General features: G+C 43.5%; 1 protein-coding gene across 1 annotated transcript in view; it reads left to right on the top strand.

Moving 5' to 3' along the window:
* LOC137347073 (adhesion G protein-coupled receptor B2-like) overlaps positions 1-15,850 on the top strand; it is a 1,240,702-nt gene that overhangs the window by 1,121,952 nt on the left and 102,900 nt on the right. Inside the window, exon 24 of the mRNA XM_068011112.1 lies at positions 2,241-2,339. Within this exon, the coding sequence (XP_067867213.1) occupies positions 2,241-2,339 (99 nt within the window). The remainder of the gene's footprint in view (positions 1-2,240; positions 2,340-15,850) is intronic.

The raw sequence follows: 15,850 nt of genomic DNA, 5'->3' as shown, positions 1-15,850 counted from the left end.
TTGTATCACATTTATGCACGTGTCCCTCCAGCAGGACTGACTGGATGATGATCAGAAACAGAAACCTTGGCTGATGATTTCTCTTCATTATCCTAGGGATCACTGAAGATATGACCCATACCCCTGCTGAAGTCAGCTGAGCCTGTGCAGCTCAGGGATCAAACCTGGGGTATTTCTAGTCTGTATGGGTCAGCTGAACCAGCTGAACCATCAGGGAGCCCAATAAGTCCTGTTAAAGAAGAATGATTACCAGTGTGATTCTGTGACTAATAGCCTGCAAGTGCATAAAGAATAACATGGTCACAAAGATGATGTGAATTCTTACCATATTTCACATTCCAATATCAAAGGGGATTAGTTGATAAGGAATATGACACATTAAAGATGACTAGCCTAGTATGTGGCATAATGGGGTTAGGTGGGCAAGGAATGTGGCACATTTAAGGATGACCTGTTGGGTTGGAGCACACTGTATTAAATAGAGAGGCAGCTGTGGCACATCAAAGAGGTTTGCTGAGATTGGGATGTGCTAGATGAGTGGGTTCCAGCTGGGCTAATTTTAATGAGCAGAAAATGCTACAGCAGAGTAGCCTAAATTCCCTTATGTGTTCTTGCCACAGAAATGCAAAAGATGAATTTTTACCTCTAACTTCACAAAGTCCATTATTTTACTAAATTTAAAACAAATGATGAATCCTTTTATGTAAACAGGTGTGCAGAAAGAAGGACGGGATCCTGGGTCATTTTACTGCTGAGGAAGATGAAAACTCACTCAGGATTGATCTTCACACTCCTTATTAATTGAATAAATAAAACTAGGAGTCACTAAACTTGCTATTTTTTAATTCTGTATTTTCTGTGTATGCAATCTAAGAATGATAAGTAGTAAACAATTTCCCAGGGAAACTTCTGTGACCTTTATTTAGATCAGAACTGCAATCAAAAGCAAGACTTTAATTTGAAAGATGGAATGATAGTGAGGAAATGACTGATGTGCAGCTCAGTATTCTTGTCCACTGTTGCCCAAACAATATTTAGTACAGTCATTAAAAAAAAAATCACCCTTGTTTTCTCTTTGATTCTTCTCTCTATTCTACAGTTTCTGTCATTCCTCCAAAACTGAGGAATGTACAAGCACATTCTGATTCCCACATGCCATGCAATGCCAATATGAGCAGGTACTCCTGCACTAGCATAAGTATGTCACGTTCAACCAATTTCCCTTCATAAACTGGCACTACAGGTGTTAGAGTGTACTTGAATCCATGGAAGGGTGTCACAGGCAATAGCCCTTCCCACACCCCTGTAGAGGAACAGCAAGGTCCATAAAGACACCTCTTCACAGACTGTGAGACAAGTGGCTCCCATTCCCAGTCTAATAGTACAGGTGGCCTCCAGTGATCACCGGATGGAAGAGCCGAATCGATGTCATGGCATAAGATTGAGGCTCATTTGTGCTGTCATCTGCAGTTGCTGACACTGAATCCCCAAGTTTCCTTATGTTCCATTCCCCTTATAATAGGACAGGACTTTTAGCTGTCCACAGTCTCATTCCTGATCACTCTCACTTCCTAAGGCCAAGGGCATTTTAATATTTTGGGAAGGCTCCCACTCCATTAAGGGTTCATTTAGGACATCTCCCTCTCGGTGGGGCCGGTGGGGGGACAGCTGCCTCTGGGGGTCGTGGGATGGAGTAGAGTTGCTGCAGAGCCTTTCCATTGCATGGGCTGGTGGTATGCCAAAAAATTATTGGAAAATAGAAAATCTGCTCTCTTTGAAGAGCTCCTGTTCTGCATCCATTGGTTTATCAATCAATTGTGATAGGGAAACCAGCTTTTCAAAATGAATTCCGCCCAACTTGAACCCTTAGCAGTGGTGTGTGCTGGCGACACATGGGCATTCCTTGTACCCATGGGACTGAGGACATAAAGGAGAGAACGACAGAGCTGCAATCAAAAGTAGTGCAGGTCAGAGATAGGGCGACTGTAATATTGGTTCAAGGGCCATGTTTTCAATATGGAGCGCTGAATTTACTAGCACACACTCAAAGAGACAGCTGGAAAAGATTCCATCTTGCAAAAGAAGGTCTGAATCTGTGAACTAAAATTTTTTTTCGCTGTTTCTGTTATCGGGAATTTATTAATCATTGTACTCCAGCTTCTTGCATTCTCAACTGTTTTCTCTGCATTTATACTTGGAGTCATTATTTGTCCTCATTTTTGCTTTGCATTTGTTTCAAGTCAGGCGAGTGAAGCCCGTAGCAGTTTGATGCTCAAATGTTCCAAGTGTGGAGTTGTTTCAACTACAGCATTATCTGCCACCATCACCAGTAACGCCATGTTAGTCTCATCCATTTGATCTCTAACTCTTGCATCATGGTTAACTTTGAAAGAGAAAGTATCCCTTTTTCTCATTTAAACAAGACTCATTCTTTAAAATAGAATAAATTTAAATGTTATATGTGATAATGTATATGTTTTGGAATCTTAAAGAACAGAAGGCGGCCATTCGGCCGATTGTGCCTGTGCCCACTCTTTGAAAGTGCTATTCAGTTAGTTCCAATCCCATCCCCTGCTCTTTACCCCTATGTGTATTCTTTTCATTAGTGTCTTGTTCCAGTGATCCCCGATCAAAAGTATGTGTGTGTGATCACCTGGTAATGACAGAATTAGGCTTGCATGGGATGCAACCGACAGTCAAATAGCCTGCCAAAACTCACTTGTCTAGGCCCACGTGTGAAGAATGGGCACTTGGGATAGTCAGAGAGCTGCCAGTGCCTGCATAATCCATAGCTCAGCTTGAGTTAGCACCTTCAGGAGAAGGGGAGGAAACTGGAATATAACTGCCAGTTTTATTTCTGTGCAGCAGAGGATGTGTGGTAATTATTTTATCCTGTCCCATTTTCCATACCTGTTTTTCATGCTGTTTCTTCACCTAAGAGTAATTTTCCTTTTGTTGAAGAAACAGCAGGCCTGGTCAAACATATGATTAATAATGATGCTGCTTTAGTGGCAGCTTGCAGCCAAATATGAAATTCACGTGTGCAAGGGAACTCTTCATTAAAGGGACAAGTCGCTGCTGAACAGTTCAGTCTTCTTCACATTCTGCCACTTATGGGACTGCACAACATTTGAATATGCAAAATCATTGATTATTCAAACATTTTATGACTTACAAATTGGCAATTTCCCTTTTATTTGATCAAATCAATATATTTCCTTTGTCACAGGCACTGAATCAGTCAAATCACTTATGTTTGTCCAGCTGTTGCATAAGTCACTTCCCTGTGTCCTAGGTATTGAAACATTCACTATTATCCATGATGTTCAGTCAACGACATCAACCAGTTCCAGTTTGAATTGGTCTATTTCCTTTGCTAGGGAAGGTGACAGTCTTTGTCTCGGGCGTTAAATTAGCCATTTCCCATGTGCTACCACTCTATTTGTTCCACTTCGAGCCAATCAGTTTCATTGCCTAGGCTTGGAGTCAATCAATACCCTTTGACCTGGCATTGAGTCAATCCATTATCTTTGACCTGGCACTGAGTCAGTCAAATCCATTTGTGCTACGTTAGAATCTGTGACATGTATTTGTACTGAATATTGGTTAGTTTACTTCCCTTCAGTCTGGGTATGGAAGCAAATCATTTCACTTTGTTGTGGCATGCATTCAATCACTTCCTGTTGTACTGAGTATTGAATCATTGGCTGTTCCTTGCTCCCAATATTTTTTTTAATTCATTCTTGGGATGTGAGCATCATTGGCAAGGCCAACATTTATTACCCATTCTTAATTGCCCTTGAGAAGGTGGTGATGAGCAGCCTTCTTGAACCGCTGCAGTCCTTGTGGTGTAGGTACATGCACAGAGCTGTTAGAGAGGGAGTTCCAGGATTTTGACCCAGCAACAGTGAAGGAATAGCAATATGGTTCCAAGTTAGAATGGATGTGACGTGCAACTTGCAGGTGGTAGTGTGCCCATGCATCTGCTGGCTTTGTTCTTCTAGGTGGAAGAGGTCGCAGGTTTGGAAGGTGCTGTCGAAGGAAGGCGAATTGCTGCAGTACATCTTGCAGATGGCACACACTGCTGCCACTGTGTGCTGGTGGTGGAGGGAGTGAACGTTTAACGTTGTGAATGGCGTGCTGATCAAGCGAGCTGCTTTGTTCTAGATGGTGTCGAGCTTTTTGAGTGTTTTTTGGAGTTGGACTCATTGACAAGTGGAGAGTATTTTATCACACTTCTGAATTATGCCTTGTAGATAGCAGACAGGCTTTGGGATATCAGGAGATGAGTTATTCTCTGCAGAATTCTCATCCTCTGACCTGTTCTTATGGTCACAGTATTTGGATGGCTGGTCCAGTTAAGTTTCTAGTCAATGGCAACCCCCAGGATGTTGATGGGTTTTCAGCGATGGTAATGCCATTGAATGTTAAGGGAAATGATTAGATTCCCCCTTGTTGGAGATGGTCACTGCCTGGCTCTTGTGTGGCACGAATGTTGTTTGTCGCTTATTAGCTATGCCTGTGTGTTGTCCAGGTCTTGCTGCATACGGGCAGGGACTGCTTCAGTATCTGAGAAGTTGCAAATGGTACTTGAACACTGTTCAATCATCAGTAAAAATCCCCGCTTCTGACCTTATGTTGGAGGGAAGATCATTGATGAATCGGCTGACGATAGTTGGGCCTATGACACCATCCTGAGAAACTCCTGCAGCAATGTCCTGGGGCTGAGATAATTGGCCTCCAACAGCCATAACCATCATCCTTATGTTAGGTATGACTCCAACCAGTGGAGAGTTTTTCCCCAATTCCCATTGACTTCAATTTTGCTAGGGCTCCTAGGCACCACACTCGGTCAAATGCTGCCTTGAAGTCAAGGGCAGTCGCTCACAAAACCTCTCTGGAATTCAGCTCCTTTGTCCATGTTTGGACCAAGGCTGTAAAGAGGTCTGGAGCTGGGTGGCCCTGGCGGGGCCCAAACTGAGCATCGGTGACCAGGTTATTGCTGAATAAATGCCGCTTGATAGTATTGTCAACGACACCTTCCATCACTTTACTCATGATTGAGAGTAGACTGATGGCGTGTTAATTGGCCTGATTGGATTTGTCCTGTTTTCTATAGACAGGATGTACTTGGGCAATTTTCCACATTGTCGAGTAGGTGCCTGTGTTGTCGCAGTGCTGGAAAAGCTTGACTAGGGTACGGCTAGTTCTAGATCACAAGCCTTCAGTACTACAGTCGGGATGTCATCAGGGCTCATAGTCTTTGCTGTATCCAGTGCCTTCAGCTGTTTCTTCATATGTGCAGTGAATCAAATTGTCTGAAGACTGGCATCTGTGATGGCGGGGCCCTCAGGAGGAGGCCGAGATGGATCATCCACTTGGCACTTCTGGCTGAAGATGGTCACAAATGCTTCAGCCTTGTCTTTTGCACTGACATGCTGGGATCCATCTTCATTGAGGATGGGGATGTTTGTGGAGCCACTTCCTCAGGTTAGTTGTTGAATTTTCACACCATTCACAACTGAATGTGGTAGGACTGCAGCGCTTTGATCTGATCCTTTGGTTGTGGGCTCACTTAGCTCTGTCTCTAGCAGGCTGCAACCGCTGTTTAAGATGCATGTAGTCCTGTGTTGCAGCTTCAGCAGGTCATTTTCACCTAATTCTTAGGTATGCCTGGTGCTGCTCCTGGCATGCTCTCCTATACTTTGGATTGAACCAGGGTTGGTCCCGTGGCTTGATAGTAGTGGTAGATTGAGGGATATGCCAGGCCATGAGTTTACAGATTGTGGTTGGATATAATTTTGCTGCTGCTGATGGCCCACAACACCTCATGAATGCCCACTTTTGAGCTGCTGGATCAGTTCTGAATCTATCCCATTTAGCACACTGGTAGTGCCACACAACACGATGGAGGGTAACCTGAGTGTGAAGCTGGGACTTCCCCTCCACAAGGACTGTACGGTGGTCATTCCTACCAATACTGTCATGGACAGATGCATCTGCGACTGTTAGATTGGTGAGGGCGTGGTCAAGTAAGTTTTATCTTCTTGTTGGGTCTCTCACCACCTGCCAAAGGCCTAGTCTAGCAGAAAATAAAAGCAAAATACTGCAGATGCTGGAAATCTGAAATAAAAACAAAAAGTGCTGGAAATATTCAGCAGGTCTGGCAGCATCTGTGGAAAGAGAAGCAGAGTTAACGTTTCAGGTCAGTGACGTTTCATCGTTAACTCTGCTTCGCTCTCTCTACAGATACTGCCAGACCTGCTGAGTATTTTCATCACTTTTTGTTTTTATCCCAGTCCAGCAGATATGTCCTTCAGGATTCAGCCAACTCAAAGAACAAAGAACAGTACAGCACAGGAACAGGCCATTCGGCCCTCCAAGCTTGCGCCGATCTTGATGCCTGCCTAAACTAACACCTTCTGCACTTCCGGGGCCCATATCCCTCTATTCCCTTCCTATTCATGTATTTGTCAAGATGTCTCTTAAACGTCGCTATCGTATCTGCTTCCACCACCTCCTCTGGCAGCATGTTCCAAGCACTCACCACCCTCTGTGTAAAAAAACGTGCCTCGCACATCCCCTCTAAACTTTTCCCCTCGCACCTTAAACCTATGTCCCCTAGTAACTGACTCTTCCACCCTGGGAAAAAGCTTCTGACTATCCACTCTGTCCGTGCCGCTCATAACTTTGTAAACCTCTATCACGTCGCCCCTCCACCTCCGTCGTTCCAGTGAAAACAATCCGAGTTTTTCCAACCTCTCCTCATAGCTAATGCCCTCCAGATCAGGCAACATCCTGGTAAACGTCCTCTGTACCCTCTCCAAAGCCTCCACGTCCTTCTGGTAGTGTGGCGACCAGAATTGCACGCAGTATTCTAAGTGTGGCCTAACTAAGGTTCTGTACAGCTGCAACATGACTTGCCAATTTTTATACTCTGTGCCCCGACCGATGAAGGCAAGCATGCCATATGCCTTCCTGACTACCTTATCCACTTGCATTGCCACTTTCAGTGACCTGTGGACCTGTACGCCCAGATCTCTCTGCCTGTCAATACTCCGAAGGGTTCTGCCATTTACTGTATGCCTCCCACCTGCATTATACCTTCCAAAATGCATTACCTCACATTTGTCCGGATTAAACTCCATCTGCCATTTCTCCGCCCAAGTCTCCAACCGATCTATATCCTGCTGTATCCTCTGACAATCCTCATCATTAACCGCAACTCCACCAACCTTTGTGTCGTCCGCAAACTTACTAATATAACCAGCTACATTTTCCTCCAAATCATTTATATATACTACAAACAGCAAAGGTCCCAGCACTGATCCCTGCGGAACACCACTAGTCACATCCCTCCATTCAGAAAAACACCCATCCACTGATATCCTCTGTCTTCTATGACCGAGCCCGTTCTGTATCCATCTTGCCAGCTCACCTCTGATCCCGTGTGACTTCACCTTTTGTACCAGTCTGCCATGCGGGACCTTGTCAAAGGCTTTATTAAAGTCCATATAGATAACATCCACTGCCCTTCCTTCATCAATCATCTTCGTCACTTCCTCAAAAAACTCAATCAAATTAGTAAGACACGACCTCCCCTTCACAAAACCATGTTGTCTCTCGCTAATAAGTTTATTTGTTTCCAAATGGGAGTAAATCCTGTCCCGAATAATCCTCTCTAATAGTTTCCCTACCACTGATGTGAGGCTCACCGGCCTATAATTTCCTGGATTATCCTTTCCACCCTTCTTAAACAAAGGAACAACATTGGCTATTCTCCAGTCCTCTGGGACCTCACCTGTAGCCAATGAGGATGCAAAGATTTCTGTCAAGGCCCCAGCAATTTCCTCCCTTGCCTCCCTCAGTATTCTAGGGTAGATCCCATCAGGCCCTGGGGACTTATCTACCTTAATGCTTTGCAAGACACCCAGCACCTCCTCCTTTTTGATAATGAGATGACTGAGACTATCTGCACTCCCTTCCCTAGGCTCATCATCCACCAAGTCCTTTTCTTTGGTGAATACTGATGCAAAGTACTCATTTAGCACCTCGCTCATTTCCTCTGGCTCCACAGATAGATTCCCATCTCTGTCCTTGAGTGGGCCAACCCTTTCTCTGGTTACCCTCTTGCTCTTTATATACGTATAAAAAGCCTTGGGATTTTCCTTAATCCTGTTTGCCAATGACTTTTCATAACCCCTTTTAGCCCTCCTGACTCCTTGCTTAAGTTCCTTCCTACTGTCTTTATATTCCTCAAGGGCTTCGTCTGTTCCTAGCCTTCCAGCCCTTACAAATGCTTCCTTTTTCTTTTTGACTAGGCTCACAATATCCCGCGTTATCCAAGCTTCCCGAAACTTGCCAAACTTGTCTTTCTTCCTCACAGGAACATGCTGGTCCTGGATTCTAATCAACTGACGTTTGAAAGACTCCCACATGTCAGATGTTGATTTACCCTCAAACAGCCGCCCCCAATCTAAATTCTTCAGTTCCTGCCTAATATTGTTATAATTAGCCTTCCCCCAATTTAGCACCTTCACCCGAGGACTACTCTTATCCACAAATATCTTAAAACTTATGGAATTATGGTCACTGCTCCCGAAATGCTCCCCCACTGAAACTTCGACCACCTGGCCGGGCTCATTCCCCAATACCAGGCCCAGAATGGCCTCAGTCAGTAGTGAAACGACTGAACCTCTCTTGGTGATGGATATTAAAGTCCCCCACCCAGAGTGCATTCTGTGCCCTGGTTACCCTCAGTGTTTCTTCCAAGTGGTGTTCAACATGGAGGAGTTCTGATTTATCAGCTGAGGGAAGGTGGTAGGTGGTAATGAGCAGGAAGTTTCCTTGCCCATGTATGACCTGATGCCAAGAGACTTCACGGGGTCCGGAGTCAATGTTCAGGACGCCTGGGGCCACTCCCTCCACTCTCCCACCACCTCAGGTGAGTCTATACTGCCAGTGGGTTAGGGCATACCCAGGGATGGTGATGGAGGAGTCTGGATTATTGAATCAATCACTTTTCCTTGTTCCCAATATTAAATCATTTACTTTTCCATGTCCTGAGTATTGAATCTCTCATTTCCCTTTTTGTTGTGTTATGTTCGCCACCATTTTTGAGTCTGTGTTAAATTAATAGCTTCCCTTTCAGTATTGTAAAACTTCACAAAATCTCTGCATATATCTTTGATTTTCTTGAAATATAATTTTTTTTTTACTTTTTAATTTTAAAGTCATATGCACCTGATTTGAAAAAAAAACGTGTCTGTAGCCTTTTGCTTAGAGAGGCAGCCAAATGAGTTGTTCACAGCTTTTATTAAATACATTTCTTCACGATTCTCAGAGTATCTGATGCACAGACTGGTGCAGGCCCATTTCAAAGGGATACTGGATCTTTATTCTATAGAACTGTATGAGATGATATTTCTACAGCAGCTTATGATTAACAATGTTGGATATACCATTGTATGTTTTCAGCTCCAGTGAAAAGTGCTCTGTGCAGCTTTCTGTTGTTTTTTTATGATTTCTGGAAAATGTGGGTGATAAGTTGCACTTGTGTATAAATCACATCCTTATTTTTTCTATTTAGAGTTTAACCAGTAAAACACAATTAATAGTTGTACTCCATGGGGATCTCTGTGGTTCAATGGGTTAGTCACTGGCTTAGAAAAACTGGAATCACTACAATTCTGACCTCTGTGCCCAGTTATAAGAACATAAAAAATAGGAGCACGAGTAGGCCATATGGTCCCTCGAGCCGGCTCTGCCATTCAATACAATTATGGCTGATCTTCTGCCTTAGCTCCACTTTCCCGTCCGCTCCCCATATTTCTTGATTCCCCGAGAGATCAAAAATCTGTCTGTTAAGCTTTGAATATACTCAATGATGGAGCATCTACTGTTCTCTGGGGAATCGAATTCAAAAAATTCACAATCCTTTGAGTTAAGAAATATCTCCTCATCAGTCCTAAATGATCAACCCCTTACCTTGTGGCTGTGCCAACATGTTCTAGATTCCCCAGCCAAAGGAAACAACCTTTCAGTCTCTACCCAGTCAAGTCCCTTCAAGATCTTGTATGTTTCAATGAGATCACCTCTCATTGTTCTAAACTCCAGAAGGTGTGGACCCAGTTTAGTTCACCTCTCTGCACTGAGTGCTGCTGAAGGGCACAGAGTGTGAAGAAGGGAGTTTGGTAAGTGAGTGGATTTTAAGAGTTAATCTCTCTGAACTCTAGTTTTTATTTTGTTTATATTTAGTAATTAACTGAAATTACCTTTTAAGTTAAGAGGCAAGTTAAGTTTCCTACATTTTAAACAGGAGTATACAAGCTGTCTGAGAGTAGCTGTAGCTAGTTAATTAGGTAGCTAGCTTAAACTGACTTTTGAGCTCGAGCAGAGTTCTAGCAAAGCTGACACATCATTGTTTTCAGAGAGTATAAATTCAGGGGACTCTCAGTGCTGCTTGTCTGCACTGAGTGCTGCTGGAGGGCACAGAGTGTGGAGAGGGAGTTTGGTAAGTGAGGGAGTTCAGTAAGAAGGGGAACTACAAATTAATTAAGGGAAAATAAATTTAATTAAATTAAGGCAATAAAGATGGCAGGGAAGGTGATGTGTCACAGCTGCAGTATGTGGGAGCTCCTGAATGCCATGGCAATTCATGGCAACCACATCTGTAGTAAATGTCTACAGCTTGAGGAGCTTCGGCTCAGACTCATTGAGATGAAGGCTGAGCTGCAGATACTGCAATGTATCAGGGAGGGGGAAAGTTACCTGGACACTTTGTTCCAGAAGGCAGTCACATCCTTTAGGATAGGGTCATCTGTTTTGGTAAGTGGTCAGGGACAGGAGGGTGTGACTGCGAGTCAGGCAAGTAAGGGGATCGAGAAGGTGGGAGTGGGGGAGCCTCAATTCTTGCAATTGAGCAACAGGTTCAAGGTTCTTGCAGCTTGTATGGACAAGAGCGAGGGCTGTAGTGTGGATGAGCAGACTGACCATTGCACCATGGTACAGGAAGCCGTTCAAGTGCAGGGAACAAAAAGGAAAGTAGTGGTAGTAGGGGACAGTATACTGACACTGTTCACTGCAGTAAAGAGCTAGAATTTGGCAGACTGGGTTGCCTGCCCAGTGTCAGGGTTTGGGATATCTGCTCAGTGCTGGAGAGGAACTTACACTGGGAGGGGGCGGATCCAGTCATCGTTGTCCATGTAGGCACCAATGAAATAGGCAGGACAAGGAAGGAAGTTCTGCATTGTCAGTATGAGGAGCTAGGCACGAAATTAAGAAGCAGAACCTCAAAGGTAATGATCTCTGGATTATCACGTGGCAATTGGCATAGGGAAAATAAGATTTGTGAAATGAATGCGTGGCACAAAGACTGGTATGGTAGAAGTGGGTTCCGGTCCATGGGGCACCGGCACCAGTACTGGGAAAAGTGGGGGCTGTACCGTTGGGACAGTCTACACCTGAACTGTGCTGGGTCTGGTGTTCTAGCGAATCGCATAACTAGGGAAGTAGAGAGGATTTTAAACTAAATAGTGGGAGCAAGGGATCAAATTTGAGAAGATGTTGTAAATCAAGGAGTAAAGACAAGGCAAAAGAGAAAGGTATTATTTGGCAAAAGATAAACAGACCATGACAAGAAGGGACAGTAATTACAAATCTAAGGCAAGGCTAGATGTTACAAAAATAATAAAAGGACAAAACTAAAGGCTCTGTAACTGAAGGCACGTAGCATTCGAAACAAAGCAGATGAACTAATTGCGTAACTTGAAATAAATAAGTACGATCTGATAGCCATTACAGAGACATGGCTGCAGGATGGCATAGATTAGGACCTGAATATTGAAGGATACGTGACATTTAGGAAGGACAGGAAGCTAGGAAAAGGTGGAGGGGTGGCTCTGTTAATTAATGATGGCATTAGAACAATAGAGAGGGATAACCTAAATTCAAAAAACCAGGATGTAGAAGCGGTCTAGGTCAAGATGAGAAATGATAAAGGCAAGAAGTCACTTGTGGAAGTAGTACAAGCCCCTAACAGTACCCGCACAGTAGTACAGGGTATAAAGGAAGAAATAATGGGTTCTTGTAGAAAGGTACGACGATAATCATGGGGGATTTTAATCTACATATAGATTAGAAAAATCAGATGGGCAAAGGTAGCCCAGATGAGCAGTTCACAGAATGTTTTCGGGATAGTTTCTTAGAACAGCATTTTCTGGAGCCAACCAGAGAGCAGTCTATACTAGACCTGGTGTTGTGCAACGAGATACGATTATTTAATGACCTCATAATGAAGGCATCCCTGGGCAGCAGCAAATTTAGCAACTATGCCTTTGGTCCCTTCATCCAAGTCAGTTATATAAATTGTAAAATGTTGAGGTCCCAGCACTGATCCCTGTGGTACACCACTCATTACATCTTGCCAACCAGAAAAATGACCCATTTATGCCTACTCTCTGTTAGCTAGCCAATCTTCTATCCATGCCAATGTGTCACCCACCTACACTACAAGCTTTTATTTTGTGCAATAACCTATGATGTGGCACCTTATCAAATACCTTCTGGAAATCTAAGTACCGTACATCTACCAGCTCCCCTTTATCCACAGCACATGTTACTTCTTTAAAGAACTCCAATAAATTGGTTAAACATGTTTTCCCTTTCACAAAACCGTGTTGACTCTGCCTGATTACCTTGAATTTTTCTAAGTGCCCTGCTATAACGTCTTTAATAATAGCTTCTAACATTTTCCCTAAGACAGATGTTAAGCTAACTGGCCTATAGTTTCCTGCTTTCTGTCTCTCTCCCTTTTTGAATAAAGGAGTTACATTTGCTATTTTCCAATCTAACGGAACCTTCCCCGAATCTAGGGAATTTTGGAAAATCAAAACTAACGCATCAACTATCTCAGGAGCCACTTCTTTTAAGACCCTCGGATGAAGTCCATCAGGACCCGGGGACTTGTCAGCCCATAGCTCCAACAATTTGCTCAGTACCACTTCCCTGGTGACTGTAATTTTCTTGAGTTCCTCCCTCTCTTCCATTTCCGGATTTACAGCTATTTCTGGGATGTTACTTCTATCCTCCATGGTGAAGAGCAATGCAAAATACTTGTTCAAATAATCTGTCATCTCCTTATTTTCTCTTATTAATTCCCCAGACTGACTTTCTATGGAACCAATGCTCACTTTGTATTCTCTTTGAAACAAGGAAATGGCAGAGACTTTGAACAAATATTTTGTATCTCTCTTCACGCTAGAAGACATTAAAAGCATCCCAATAATGGCATAAAATCAAAGGACACAACTGAGGGAGGAATTTAAAACAATCACATCTCATCAGAGAAAGTTACTAGGAAAACTACTGGGACTAAAGGCTGACAGGTCCCCTGGACCTGTTGGCCTGCACTCTAGGGTCTTAAAGGAAGTGGCTGCAGAGATAGTGGATGCACTGATTGTAATCTTCCAAAATTCCCTCGATTTTGGAGCAGTCCCAGAGGATTGGAAATCAACAAATGTAACACCTCTATTCAAGAAGGCAGTTGATAGAAAGTGGGAAACTATAGGCCAGTTAGCTTAACATCCGTCATTGGAAAAATGCTAGAATCTATTATTAAGGAAGTAGTAGCAGGACATTTAGAAAACTATAATGCAATCAAGCAGAATCAACATGGTTTTATGAAAGGGAAATCATGTTTGGCAAATTATTAGAGTTCTTTGAGTATGTAATGAGCAGGGTGGATAAAGTGGAACCAGTAGATGTAGTGTATTTGGATTTCCAAAAGGCATTCGATAAGGTGCCACATAGAGGGCTACTGTACAAGATGTTGATGTTGCTCATGATTTTGGGATAATATGTGAGGATAGAAGATTGGCTAACTAACAGGAAACAGAGAGTCAGGATAAATGGGTCATTTCAAGTTGGCAAACTATAATTAGTGGGATGCCACAGGGATCAGCGCTGGGGCCTTAACTATTTACAATCTATATTAATGACGTGGATGAAAGGACAGAGTGTATTGCAGCCAAATTTGCAAAGAAAGCAATTTGTGAGGTGGAGGGTCTGCAAAGGGATATAGATAGGTCAAGTGAGTGAGCAAAAATTTGGCACATAGAGTATAATGTGGGATAATGTGCAGTTGACCTTTTTGGTAGGAAGAATAGAAAAGCAAAATATTATTTAAATGGAGAGGGACAACAGAATATGGCGTTATGAGGGATATGTGTGTTCTTCTACATGAATCACAAAAAGTTAGCATGCAGTTACAGCAGATAATTAAGAAGACAAATGGAATGTTGGTCTTTATTGCAAGGGGGATGGAGTATTAAAGTAGAGAAGACTTGCTACAACTGTACAGTGTGTTGGTGAGACCATGCCTAGAGCACCGCTTACAGTTTTGGTCTCCTTATTTAAGGAGGGATATACTTGCATTATAGGCAGTTTAGAGAAGATTCACTAGCTTGATTCCTGGGATGAAGGAGTTGTCCTATAAGGAAAGGTTGATCAGGTTGGGCCTATACTCATTGGAGTTTAGAAGAATTAAGATAATCTTATTGAAACATAAACAAATCTGAGGGGCTTAACAGGGTAGATGCTGAGAGGAATCCAGAACTGGGCACACAGTTTTAGAATTAGAGGTCTACCATTTAGTCATAGAGTCATAGAGAGATACAGCACTGAAACAGGCCCTTCGGCCCACCGGGTCTGTGCCGCCCATCAACCACCCATTGATACTAATCCTACATTAATCCCCACCTTCCCTCAATTCTCCTACCACGTACCTATACTAGAGGCAATTTACAATGGCCAATTTACCTATCAACCTGCAAGTCTTTGGCTGTGGGAGGAAACTGGAGCACCCGACGGAAACCCACGCGGTCACAGGGAGAACTTGCAAACTCCGCACAGGCAGTACCTAGAACTGAACCCGGGTCGCTGGAGTTGTGAGGCTGCGGTGCTAACCACATTGAAGATGGAAACGGGGAGGAATATCTTCTCTCAGAGGTTAATTAATCTTTGAAATTTGCTATCCAAGAGAGTAATGAGGCTGGGTCATTGAATATATTCAAGGCTGAGTTAGACCGATTTTAGATCTACAAGGGAGTCTAGGGTTATAGGGGGCAGGCAGGAAAGTGGAGTTGAATCAGCCATTATCTTACTGAATAGCGAAGCATGTTCAAGGGGCCAAATGACCTACTTCTTCTCCTATTTCTTATGTTCTTATGTCCTTATGTCCCGGTAATGAGCCCGAAAGCGGGGTGGGTGGGGGGCGGGGGGGGGGAGGTGTTGTTCCAGTCGACCCCACTTCTGTGTTCTGTGGAACCCGGAACCATATTTTACAAGGGGGATGACAACGAGCAGCCCCACATTTCCGCTCTCTTTTACGGCCCCCCCACCTCCCACTTGTCTCTCAGCCCATCTCCAGAGGGCTGGTAAAATTCAGCCCTTTGAGACTTGGAGAGGCAAAGTTTGGGAAGGTGTTGACCTGCAGGAATCTCAGCAGCCAGCTACAACAGCCACGACACTTCTTCCTTCTGCAAGAGTAGTTAGTGTGTTAGTTGATTGCAGGGTTTCATTTAACATGAGTGGCAGACTAGCTGTAACACATCTGAACACATCTGAAACAAAGCACAACAGCAAAGGGTAGCACCATGTGAATTCAAACCACCAAAAATGACATACTGAATAATGGATAAAATAGATGCTCTAGATTTGAGCATTGTGCTTAGGGTTTATTTATCATTTCTACCTTCCAGAGCAGAACCCCAGATATTAATATGTGGCATTTAAAGAACTGAACAAAACATTGTCGAACAAGAAATGATGCAGTTGTCACACTGCTTGGCAT

Source organism: Heterodontus francisci, chromosome 31 (assembly GCF_036365525.1).
Source record: "Heterodontus francisci isolate sHetFra1 chromosome 31, sHetFra1.hap1, whole genome shotgun sequence".
Classification (NCBI taxonomy): Eukaryota; Metazoa; Chordata; class Chondrichthyes; order Heterodontiformes; family Heterodontidae; genus Heterodontus; species Heterodontus francisci.
This window is presented reverse-complemented; position numbering and strand designations above follow the sequence as displayed.